Consider the following 12,240-nt stretch of genomic DNA (forward strand, 5'->3'; position numbering starts at 1 on the left):
CGGCGCCCGGAGGCTGTCGGGAAGTAGGCGGGGTGACGTGAGGTTGACGAGACAACGGCGGGTTTGCAGAGCTCAGTGGCCTGAGGCGGCTGGATTTGGGGGGGTGCCGGAGCCGGAGGTGGAGCGGGGCGGCGTGTGGCCGGGGCCATGACGGGCAATGCTGGGGAGTGGTGCCTCATGGAAAGCGACCCCGGGGTCTTCACCGAGCTCATTAAAGGATTCGGTGAGAGCCAAGGGGACCGTCCTGGGCCGGGGGTCACGGGAGGAGGCCTGATCTGGGCACGCAGTGCTTCCCTGCGGCCGCCGTCGCCCAGCGTCTGAAGGGAGGCGACTCTCTAACCGTGGAGTCGGGGAGGGGGAAAGGCAGGGCTCCGGTCCCTCCTTGGTCCCGGCCAGTCGCCTTTCCGTGGTGATCTGAGAGCCACACCGCGAGGGCAGGAGCGTGTCCCCGGAACTCGGCGCTCCAGTACTAGCTTCACTGACCTGAGCCCCCGCCCCGGTTCCCACCACCCCCCCTTTACGTACCGATTCTTCCCTTTGCACCACGGGGCGCCCCCATTCCGGGCAGGGGTGCCCAGGTACGTGTCTCAGGCCATCGGTGCTACAGGAAAAGTCGGATGCGCCTTGTCGAGGGTGGGGTGTCCAAGGCCCAAGCCGCCCCGGAACCTGACATTCGAGTTATTCGGAGCAGAACCCCTCGAGTGTGTGCCCAGCCCTGCGAACGTCCGCACAGGCTGGCCGCGTGGGACGCACGGACCAGCTCGCTCGTTCTGCTCATTTTGTGGCCTCCGGGGAAGTGTGCTTTCTCCACCTAGTGCTCCAGAGGCCACATGCTTGCCTCGTAATTTCTTTCTGACTCTGTTCCTTATCTCTGGTCCTAAGTAACCAACATATTTGACTTTGTAGCCTTCCCTGTCCCTGCAGCTCTTCTTTGGCTGTAAGTTTATTTTTATCTGTTATTTCTCAAGTATTAATTTTAGCTCTTATGTTAAAACTTGTACTTGAGGTGGAAATTCAACATTGAAATAGATAACTGTTTGTTGTACGTAGCTGACTGTTTGGATATCATGTATTGGGCATATATTGTTTACCTGCTATGTCTGACACATTGGTAGGGTTTGGATATTTTTAATGTGAATAAAGCATGACTGCTGTTCTAAAGAACTGACAAGCAAATTATAATATGGCGTATTAATTGCTACATTAGAGTAGGTACACACAGGTCATGGAAGAGCACAGGCAGAAGGAAAGGCATAAATAGTAGTGGTGGTAAAGTATATGACTTAGGGAACAGCTGGGAAAGTGACTAAAACATAATGTAACAGACTTCAGGAGTATTTCAATCCGAAGCTGAAAAGATAAACTGAGGCCAGATTGTGTGCCATGTTGTGTAGTATGGATTGCCCTGTAGCCCCTGGGGACTTAACTGTCAAAGATATTTCAAGGCTGAAATGATATTTTTATAATTTAAAAAGATTTACTACTTGTAGTGTGCAGGGTAGATTGGCGTGAAGTAAGAGAAGCTAGAAGCCTCTTAAAATGGTCAGAATTTGAGATGATTGGCTCCACACAGAAAGTAGTGATTTGGAGAGGAGGAGGTCGATTCAATACTTTTTGCTATATTTAAATCCACAGGACTGTTAACTGCTGGGATGTAGGGAAAAAGAGGTGACAATGACTCTAGTTTCTAGCTTGGGAGACTGGTGAAGTACAAGTACAAGAGAAGAGTAGGCTTGATGGACAAGAAAGTGGGTTCAGCTTTGGACATACACTGAGTTTGAGATGTCTGCAGGTTTTAAGCCATAAACTTTACCTTCAAAACCTTAACTATTATGACATGTTAGAGTTAACCTTAAGAAACGTTGTATCAGGCAAATTTGTTTATTTTAAAATTAGTCCATTCTGTTAAAGCTTTTGCTCCAATTTCATACATGCAGAAAACTTGGAATTGACAATGATTTAAATAAAAGCATGCGTAAGAGACTGCCATGGAACTGCACCTTCTGTACCTGCACAAATGAAAACTGAAGCTATAGTTATTAGACTGGTTTAATTAGCAGAAGAACTTTGCAAAAAGTTAAATGATGGTAGTTGTATATCACCATCAGATGCTTCAAAGAGACTTTTATTCCAGTCATTTTCTTTTTTCCTCATTTAATTCATGGATTTAAAAAACCTTTGGGGGCTTCCCTGGTGGCGCAGTGGTTGAGAGTCCGCCTGCCGATGCAGGGGACACGGGTTCGTGCCCCGGTCCAGGAAGATCCCACATGCTTGCGGGGTGGCTGGACCCGTGAGCCATGGCTGCTGAGCCTGCGCGTCCGGAGCCTGTGCTCTGCAGCCGGAGAGGCCACAACAGTGAGAGGCCCACATACTGCAAAAAAAAAAATAAAAAAACCTTTGGAAGTTTATTCTTTCAAAAGTGAAACATCTTATTGTATTATGAATGCTATTGTAGAATTAAGTTTCTTCATTGAAGGGGAAATTATTTGTGAGTTCAGTGAATATATTAAATAAAATTTTTGGTGGAATATAACGTCATGGTAAAACAAAGTTCTTATTAAATTAAGAAACTGATGGAGCAGAACTATACTTTTAATTGATACAATGCATACATAATTCATAAATGCAGCAAAACAAACTAGGATAGTCTACTAATTAAAAATAGAGGCTGTATATTTCTGCTTCCAGCCAAGATAGAGTAACAGGGACTAGATTTACTACAACAAATCGGTGACCTCAGCTTTCCCTTCAAGAAACTAGAAGAAGATGAGTAAATTAAACCTAAAGTAAGCAGATAAAAGGAAGTAATAGAGATCAGAGTTGAAATTAGTAAAACAGAAAAGAGAAAAATAGTGGAGAAAGTCAATGAAACCAAAAGCTGGTTTCTCAAAGATCAATAAAATGCATAAACCTGTAGTCAGACTGATCAGAAGAAAGAGAGGAGACAAATGACCAATATCAGGAATAAGAGAGATGACATCACTACAGATTCTACAGATTTTTTTAAAAAATTAAATAGTTATTTTTTGGCTGGATTGGGTCTTCGTTGCTGCGTGTGGGCTTTCTCTAGTTGCGGCGAGCAGGGGCTACTCTTTGTTGCAGTGCACAGGCTTCTCATTGCAGTGGCTTCTCTTGTTGCAGAGCACAGGCTCTGGACGTGAGGGCTTCAGTAGTTGTGGCACGTGGGCTCAGTAGTTGTGGCTCATGGGCTCTAGATCATAGGCTCAGTAGTTGTGGCTCACGGGCTTAGTTGCTCCGTGGCACATGGGATCTTCCCGGACCAGGGATCGAACCCGTGTCCCCTGCGTTGGCAGGCGGATTCTTAACCACTGCACCACCAGGGAAGTCCTAGATTCTACAGATATTAAAAGGATAAGTGAATATTTTAATATTTATGCAAATAAATTTGACAACTTGGATGACATGTCCAAATTCCTTTAAAGACGCAAATTACCAAAGTTCACTCAAGAGGTAATAAATAAACAGTATAGCCTTATGTGTAGGCTATAAAAATACTCCCCAAGAGTATTTTTCTTGGGGAGAAAGACTCCAGGTATATTGTTAAGAAAATTATTTTTAGAATTGGTTTTTTAATAGACTGTTTTATGGAGCCACCAGTACTATAATAGAAATGTGTTAGTCAAGATATAAATATTTTAAAACATTTTAATTTAAAAATTTATTTAATGTCCTATTAAGTAAAATCAATTTAATAAAAGAGGTGTTCTGGTTTGAATGACAGATTATTTGGTCATCCTATTTAAGACCCAGTTCAACAATTTTTAAATTATTTATTTATTTAATTAACTTTTTTGGCCGCGTGGCATGTGGATTCTTAATTCCCTGACTAGGGTTCAAACCCGAGCCCCTTGCATTGGAAGCAGGGAGTCTTAACCACTGGACCGCCAGGGAAGTCCCCCAGTTTAACTATACATTAAAGTTTTTTCTGATCAGCAAGGATAGTTGGCTACCTCTTAACTTACAGAACGCATCCCTTGTACCTTTTATATGCAAAATATGCAGATTGCACAGTCTTTGAGTTATATGAGCTTGTTTCCTACTAGGTTGAAGTTCTTAAGCATTGTTAAAATAGTTTATTATTTCCTGTCCTTGTTAGGGCCTAATACCATGCTTGGCACATACTTTCAACCTGCGGTTGGTTGAATCCGCGGACCCAGAACCCGTTGGATACAGAGGGCTGAATGTATTTGTTAAATACCAGTGAATCATTAACTTTTTAAAGCCTACCCCCCACCCCACTCAACTTTTTACTAAAATATATTTGAGGAATCAGCATGGTGATTCTTTGTGTTTGGTATTTGAGAACGTATACCTCACAAGAATTGTGTGGATTGGATGAAGCAGGTAGTATTCTTGTTTTAAACATGAGGAAAGTGAGGCTCAAAGACATGTTCTCACTCAAGGTAAAGAACTTAAAGGCAGTGCTAGAACTACAACCTAGTTCTCTTGAATCATTGCTTATTTCTCTTTCCATTATACCATGCATTATTTGAAATTGAATGTACATAGGGGATTATTAGAATTGAATGTATATAAGGAGATAGATGCTAACAGTTAAGTACTATGTTTTCCTTACACAGATACGTGTATGTGTCTAACATAAGGTTATTTAAACAGTGTCACCACTTGAAATTATACCTTTGCAAAAGATTTTGGGGCTCTTTTAATTCAGTGGCTTTTGTTGTGTTTTTGTATGATATGTGCAATGTTTTAACGTTTGGCCTTTTTACAGTTGATTTCCAATAGCATAACCAGTGTTAAGTGCATTAGTGTTCTTTTGTGCCCTTTCTTGATAACACGTATAAATATAGGTTCACACTTAAACAAGCTTTTTTTCCCAACTTAATGTATGTGGACGTCTAGCAACCTGTTCTAGACATTCAGGTTGTTTCTAGTTCTTCTCTACTACAAATAATGAAGTAACTCTCCTTGTACCTGTATCTTTAATGCTTGGGTGGGAGCTAATAGATATTTGCTGAGCAGAGCAAATTGAGGTACTGAATGGTATGAATGCCCAAAGTCACATAGTTGGTTGGTCCAGTTTTTTTTTTTTTTAAACCACAGATTTTTGCATGTGATCTAAAGGCTTCTCCAGCACTCACTTGAAAATAATTTGGAACAATAGAAAGTGCCCAGACTTTGGAACCAGACATGGGTTTTAATTAACTTTTTGGCATATATTAGTTGTAGTGAATTTAGATAAGACATCTAACATCCCTAAGCCTCTTCCATATAATACTTTCCTTGCAGGGATTAGAGAAAATGCATTCAGAGCACTTTACACATTGCAGTTACTGGTAAATACGGCTGTTTTTTTCTGTTGTGATCATAATGCTACCTGACATTTTGCCGAGGCATTGTATTAAATGTATCTCATGCATAATAAATTACCTTATGAGATAGTAAGTTATCTCATTTATTTCTCACAACAGCTCTATGAGTATGGGGAACAGAGAGGTTCGGTGGTCATATAGCCGGTAAATGGAGGAGCCATGGTTCAAACCTTGGCAGTTTGGAGGCCAGGCTCTTAACCAGTACACCATTACCACCATATGAACTACTAGAGCACAGTTCTCGACCTTGGTACTCTTGCCTTGCCTTGCAGGGATTAGACACTTTGGGCCCGATAATTCATTTTGTCTTGACACTTTGGGGCAGATAATTCTCTGTTGTCAGGGGCTATTCTGTGCAATGTAGGATGTTCAGTATCTCTGGCCTCTACCTACTAGATGCTACCTCCCCGCCCTCCAAGTGACAGTAGGGACAGTAAAAATGTCTTCAGACATTTTGAGATGTTCCCTGGCGGGGGTCGGGGGTGCAGAGGCATAAAAAACATCATCCTGGTTGAGAACCACTGTTGTAGAAGAAGAACATATTTGGGGGACTCTCATGTGGTTGATATTAAATTAAATTTTTAAAGTATAGAATTGGAATTTAGGAAAAGGGTCAGAACTAAATAGTGTTCTGAAATTCACTCTTAAGTGGTAGCTATTTATTACCACTTTATTTTTTTATTTATTTTATTTTATTATTTATTTTTGGCTGCGTTGGGTCTTTGTTGCTGTTCGTGGGCTTTCTCTAGTTGCAGCGAGCGGGGGCTACTCTTTGTTGTGGTGCGCGGGCTTCTCATTGTGGTGGCTTCTCTTGTTGCGGAGCACGGGCTCTAGGCACGCAGCTTCAGTAGTTGTGGCTCGTGGGCTCTAGAGCGCAGGCTCAGTAGTTGTGGCACACGAGCTTAGTTGTTTTGTGGCATGTGGGATCTTCCCGGACCAGGGCTCGAACCCGTGTCCCCTGCATTGGCAGGCGGATTCTCAGCCACTGTGCCACCAGGGATGCCCCTATTACCACTTTAAAAATAAAGTGTACAGTAAGGAAAAAAGGGGGCTGCGGGCAGAGCTGTGGAAACATAGCAGCTGAGTGAAGGGAGTGGATGAAGAGGAGCCAGAGATTGAGAGAGACTGAGAAGGAGCCATGGGGTGGTGTCCAGTGAAAATAAATCTTGAAACTTTTTAAAGTTGTCAAAGGAATATACTCCCACTGTAATAATTAGGAAATAGTAAAGGTAGGACTAGGATTTCACCGTGAGCTTTATCAGTTTTACCATTTTAATTTGTCATGTCTTATCGCCCCCAAATGTGCTTTTCTTTCAGTTAATATTTTATTTAGTGGCGAAGGAAAAAAAATGAGTTATTTTGTCTTCTGAAGAAATAATTTCTTATTTCAGGTTGCCGAGGAGCCCAAGTAGAAGAAATATGGAGTTTAGAGCCTGAGAATTTTGAAAAATTAAAGTAAGTATGTTTTTACTTATGTTAAAAGTATTATGTCTATACTTAAGCAAACTTTCATGAGTTTATTTTACTTGGGTTACCTTAGGCTGAACATATTATCTCCTTTAAGATTTTTTTCAACTGTGTGAGGTAGGTATTATTCCCATTTTATAACCAAGAACCTGAGGCTCATAGATAAGTAATTTGCAAGGGATTCAAAACTAAGTCTCTGTAATTCCATATCAACAAAGTACTGATAGGTTGGTTTTTTTACAACTTTCACTTATAGATCAACACTGTTAGAACATGGAACACATTTTAACATAAAACACATGAATAATAGGCCAGTCTACAAAACTATATTTGACAGATAATGTATATTAATAGTAATTCAGAACTTTAAAAAAATTAATTTAGTTTTGGCTGTGTTGGGTCTTCATGCTGCACGCAGGCTTTCTCTAGTTGCGGCGAGCGGGGACCACCCTTCGTTGCGGTGCATGGGCTTCTTATTGCGGTGGCTTCTCCTGTTGCAGAGCACTGGCTCTAGGTGCGTGGGTTCAGTAGTTGTGGCTCGTGGGCTCTAGAGCGCAGGCTCAGTAGTTGTGGCGCACGGACTTAGTTGCTCCGTGGCATGTGGGATCTTCCCGGACCAGGGCTCCAACCCGTGTCCCCTGCATTGGCAGGTGGACTCTCAACCCCTGCGCCACCAGGGAAGTCCCAGAACTTTTTTTTATACATTATTACATTGCTTCTTGGGGAGGTTACAGTTCAGATTCCAAATATTGATGCCAGGAAGTACCTTCCTCTTACTCTGTCCTGATTTCTCTGGGCCTCTCCTTAACCCCCATCCTCCAGGCATTGACTCCGGATTGCAAATGGAGGGCTAGGGAGTTTTCACTGCGGGGAGCATTCTTAGGTCCTGGAATGGGGACTGTAGGGTTATGTTTTTTATAGTAAGGAGACAGTTCCCTCCCCCCTATTTTCTTCTTCCCCACAAAGAGAGCAGTCATTTTAGATGGAATAAGAGAGAAATTCTGGCTGGATGATCAGGGAAGGTTAATTAAAGATGCATCATTTGACCTGTCTTTAAGGGATAGGAAAGATTTTTGTTGCATGGAAGGCAGTGGTGAGAGATAGACTGGAGAGAATCCTAAAGTGGTGATTTAACGGTTTGTGGGCAACAACCGTTCCTTTGGGGAGGTGATGATTTCATTATGTGTGAGATGCAACATCCAGTCATACTGTAGTGTGATGGTTGCTCATGCATCCAATAATTATATGAAGGTGACGTCTTATATTTCTTAGTATTTATGCTAGCAGCCATTTATCTATAAACATCCTATGTGAACTTTATTCATGTATATCAGAATTCAGTCTAGGGTTAACAACTTCTTCTAGTTTTGCTATGTTCTTTCTGTTTTTAAGTGAGGTAATATAAGGTAGAATTGAATAATGCACAGATTTGAGATTATTCCTTTCATTATAATTCCATTTTAATTGATGTATTTTTTAAAAATTTTGTTAGCCGTGTCTTGGGCAACATTCTAGTAACTATGAACAGCAATAGAAATCTTTAAAAAATTTCTCAAATTTACTTCATTTGCATTGTATTTGTTAAGTAAATGACCAAAACTTAACGTATTGACAGTGTGTTAAAAGAAGCAAGGTTTGGTGTCACTAATTTGTGTTTTTTTGTTTTGTAGGCCAGTTCATGGGTTGATTTTTCTTTTCAAGTGGCAGCCAGGAGAAGAACCAGCAGGCTCTGTGGTTCAGGACTCCAGACTTGACACGATATTTTTTGCCAAGCAGGTATGGTCCTTGGATACTGTGGAGTCTCAAGAGCAACCCTCTTTACAAACAGGACTCTTCCACCTGTGTCTCTAGTGTCGCAGTTCTCAAACTTCTCGGTCCTAGGACTCCTTCACATTCTTAAAAATTATTGAGATCCCCAAAGACCTTCTGTTTATATGGGTTATATTTATTAGTATTTATCATTTAGACATTAAAACTGAGACATTTAAAATATTTATTAATTGCTTTAAAAGTAACAATAAATTCATCACATGTTAATGATAATGTATTTTTTAAATGAAGCATAAATATCTTTACCGAAGCAAAAGAGTAGTGAGATGAGTGCATTATTTTACATTTTTGTAAATATCTTTAATGTCTGGCTTAATATTAAGCACACAGCTGGATTCTCCTATCAGCTTCTTTATTCAGTCTGTTGCAATGTTTTCGTTTTGTTTTGTTTTTGGTTGAAGTATATGATTTAGTCTCACACATATGTGTAGTTGGAGAGGGAGAAGTATGTTAATTTCTTTTCCAGGAAATTATGGATATTCTTTGATATTATGTCAAAACTCCAGAAATGTTCCTCTTCTAAAGATTGGTTGCAGTGTGAAATCTGAGATCATATTAATGAACTTTGTACTTTGATATATAAAAATCCTTTGGTTTATCTTGCTCTTCAAAAGGATCTTTTACTCTTGGAGGATTTTATAACATTGTGCATTGGTCATTTTGAAATTTACCGACTTAGGCAGATTTTCTAAATGTTGACACATGATTATATATGTTATCAACAAGTCACATTTGTTAATATCAGCATCTGTATCATTAGAAGAATTGATAAGTATCCTGAAACTTTTAAACTCACAGTGGTGGATCTATGGATCTGAATCTTACAAAATCCTAATTTTCACTTGAGAATTCAAATTTTATGAAGGACAACAAATACTATCAGATGTTTTCCTTGAAGTGATAGACTCATTTCACTCATTTTCAAGAAAATATCTGCCAGATACCGTCTGAACAGCCGTATTTGTCTGCTGTATGTCCTTGCAAGTAAAAAATGATGTTCCAAGAAAAAAGCAGCCAACTTAGCTGACAGTTCAAACAATTTCACTAATGCCTTTCATGGAATCAACTGGCATGTTTTGGTTTGCAGCTGAAGTGCTTTATTTGTACCACCTGTTTCACTCAACCACTTGTACTCTGAGGTCAAAATATAATAAAAAATTTACTGCTTTATCAAAGACATTCTTCACTAAAACTGGTTTTTGCTTTGTTAATTTTTAAAATTACGCACGTGTGTCAGTGAAACAGTTTAATGCCACTGCCTAGGTATGTGCTAAAATACCAGCAGTTTTACCCTCGATTGCTGTTGTGCTACAGTGTAAATAAGAAAGCAGGGGGAAATAGCAAAAACTGTTTTGGAATTATTATGGAAACAATTTTGAGCTCACAAACCCCTTGAAAAGGGTCTTAGGAATTCCCAGGGGTACATGGACCCCACTTTGAGAACTGCTGTTCTGGAGTATACAGTGAAACGTTTAACCAACGTTATTAGATGCCTCCTTATTTTGGAGTCCATTGTTTGGAAAAGCTGAAAAAGAGAATGATGAAAGAGGTTTGATTAATGTATAAAATCTAAGCTAAATATGATCGCATTTGTTTGAAAATTGCGCTTATTTCTGAGACTCAAAAAATTGCTTAAGATACTCTCATTAACCTTTAGGAAGGTGGAAACAATAAAACTGCTAATTCTCATTACTGCCCTTTAAATCAAACGTTTACTATTCCACTTAGTAACTTGTTTTTCCTTTTTCTCTTATTTTATTACTTCTTTCCATTTTCCCCCCCAACTTTTAAAAATTGAGTGTTTTTAGAGAAATTAGAGTTTTTTTGCTTTACTTCAAGGGTTTGGAGAACATTATTTTATCATTGTGTACTTAAAATATCTTAAGTTACAGAAATACATAGTGATGAGTGAATATCCCTGTGCTCCCACACCCATATCTACTAACCCCTTCTAACAGTTTGACTCATTCATTTAATCAACGAGTAGTTGTTGAGCACCTCCTTTGTGCTGGGCATTGTTTTAGGTCCTAGGGATGTCATGGTGGATAAGGCAGGCATGTGTCTTCTTACTGGTAACAACTATCACCATAGCAGTACCAACAACAGCCCACATTTACGATGTTTGTTGTGTGCCAGATATTGTGCTTTAGACATATTATTTATTTGACCCTTGCAACGGCCCTATGAGGTATTACCCTCATTTCACAGATGAAGAAATTGAGGCCTAGAAAAATTAACTTACTTGCCTGAGGTCACACAGCTAGTACATGGTGGATTCAGAATTTAAACCTAGGTCTAAAGCCCAGGTTGGTTGTTCCACCTGCCATACTGCCTCCCACATTTTCTATTCACTTGTTAACACATTCTTATTATCTTTTTTTTTTTTCTGAAGTTGGACTGTTGTGCAAAATATTTTGCATCTTTCTTCACTTAATGATAAAAGTTTGACTTTCAGTGCACATAACAGTATTAGCTAACATATTGAAGGCTTATCAGGTACTTTTATATGTATTATTTTTTAGTATTAATTTATTTGTAGTAACTGATCCTCACAATGACCCTATGTGGTTTTACAGGTTCCTCGTCATTTCACAGATGTGGAAACTGAGTCCCAGAGAGGTTAAGAAACTTGCCCAAGTTATGTAGCTAGTCAATGGGAGAGCTGGGTGCAAACCCAGGCACTGTTGCCTTGAAGTCCACACTCTTAACCATATCACAACACCACCTCTTTTAAAAGTATTCTTAGTATAAGTGTCCTATAATTTATTTAACTAAATTTCTTAATGATAAACATTTTGAGATTCTAATTATTTCTCTAACACAAATAATCCATTTATAAATTGTAATATTTTTCATTGTACTATAATAATTATAATCACTGTGATTTTCAAGATCTAGGTAGTAGAGAAAAAGTAGGGGACAGATAGTTTGGTCCTTCAGGTGATTTTTCTCCTTTTAAAGACTTTTTTTTTTATGGTATATAAGAATCTATACCCATGATATAAAATGTAAGCATTATAAATGTACAATGTAGAAAATAAAAGTCCATTATAATCCCTGCTCCAGAGATAACCACTTAAAACAGTTTATATTTTTCAAGATTTTTTCCATATATATTTGTGTGTATATTTAATTATATTTCTTCCTTACTAAATTGTAAACCCAGGAGTTTTCATGTATAATCCCTGACACATAGTAGGTATCTGATAAATGTAGAAAGAATATTACAGTTAAAGAACCCTAGGATTCACTAAGACACTAACAATGACTGACTTATAGAGGCCTAGGTATTTTTAAGGTATAAGAAAGTACTCTACAAAGAAAAAAAAATGATACTGGAGTATGAATTTATAATTTCTAGAGTCCCTTGGTACTTTTCTAGTTCTGTATTACATTTCTACCTTACTATAATTTAGTTTTATTTGTATTACATTATTCCTGCCATGTTTATTAATATGCCAGATTAGTAATTTCCCAGTTATATTGTATTTTTTATACTATATTATGCCAACAGTTTCTATTAAACTGATCAGTAATTCAACAATAATATCTATCAGTCTTTTTAGTGTATGCCTCCTATGAACCTGTG

At 39.0% G+C, this 12,240-nt stretch overlaps 1 protein-coding gene across 5 annotated transcripts in view; it reads left to right on the forward strand.

The window, feature by feature from the left end:
* Positions 1–37: 37 nt before the first annotated feature.
* UCHL5 (ubiquitin C-terminal hydrolase L5) overlaps positions 38–12,240 on the forward strand; it is a 46,598-nt gene continuing 34,395 nt past the window's right edge. For all 5 annotated transcript variants that reach the window (XR_009536215.1, XM_060127048.1, XM_060127029.1 and 2 more), the window contains exons 1-3: positions 38–223; positions 6,746–6,809; positions 8,492–8,597. Coding sequence is in view for 4 of the 5 variants with exons in the window: in XM_060127048.1 (XP_059983031.1) it covers positions 148–223; positions 6,746–6,809; positions 8,492–8,597 (246 nt within the window). In the remaining variant the exon portion in view is untranslated. The remainder of the gene's footprint in view (positions 224–6,745; positions 6,810–8,491; positions 8,598–12,240) is intronic.

This window comes from Lagenorhynchus albirostris, chromosome 2, assembly GCF_949774975.1.
Source record: "Lagenorhynchus albirostris chromosome 2, mLagAlb1.1, whole genome shotgun sequence".
NCBI classification, from domain to species: domain Eukaryota; kingdom Metazoa; phylum Chordata; class Mammalia; order Artiodactyla; family Delphinidae; genus Lagenorhynchus; species Lagenorhynchus albirostris.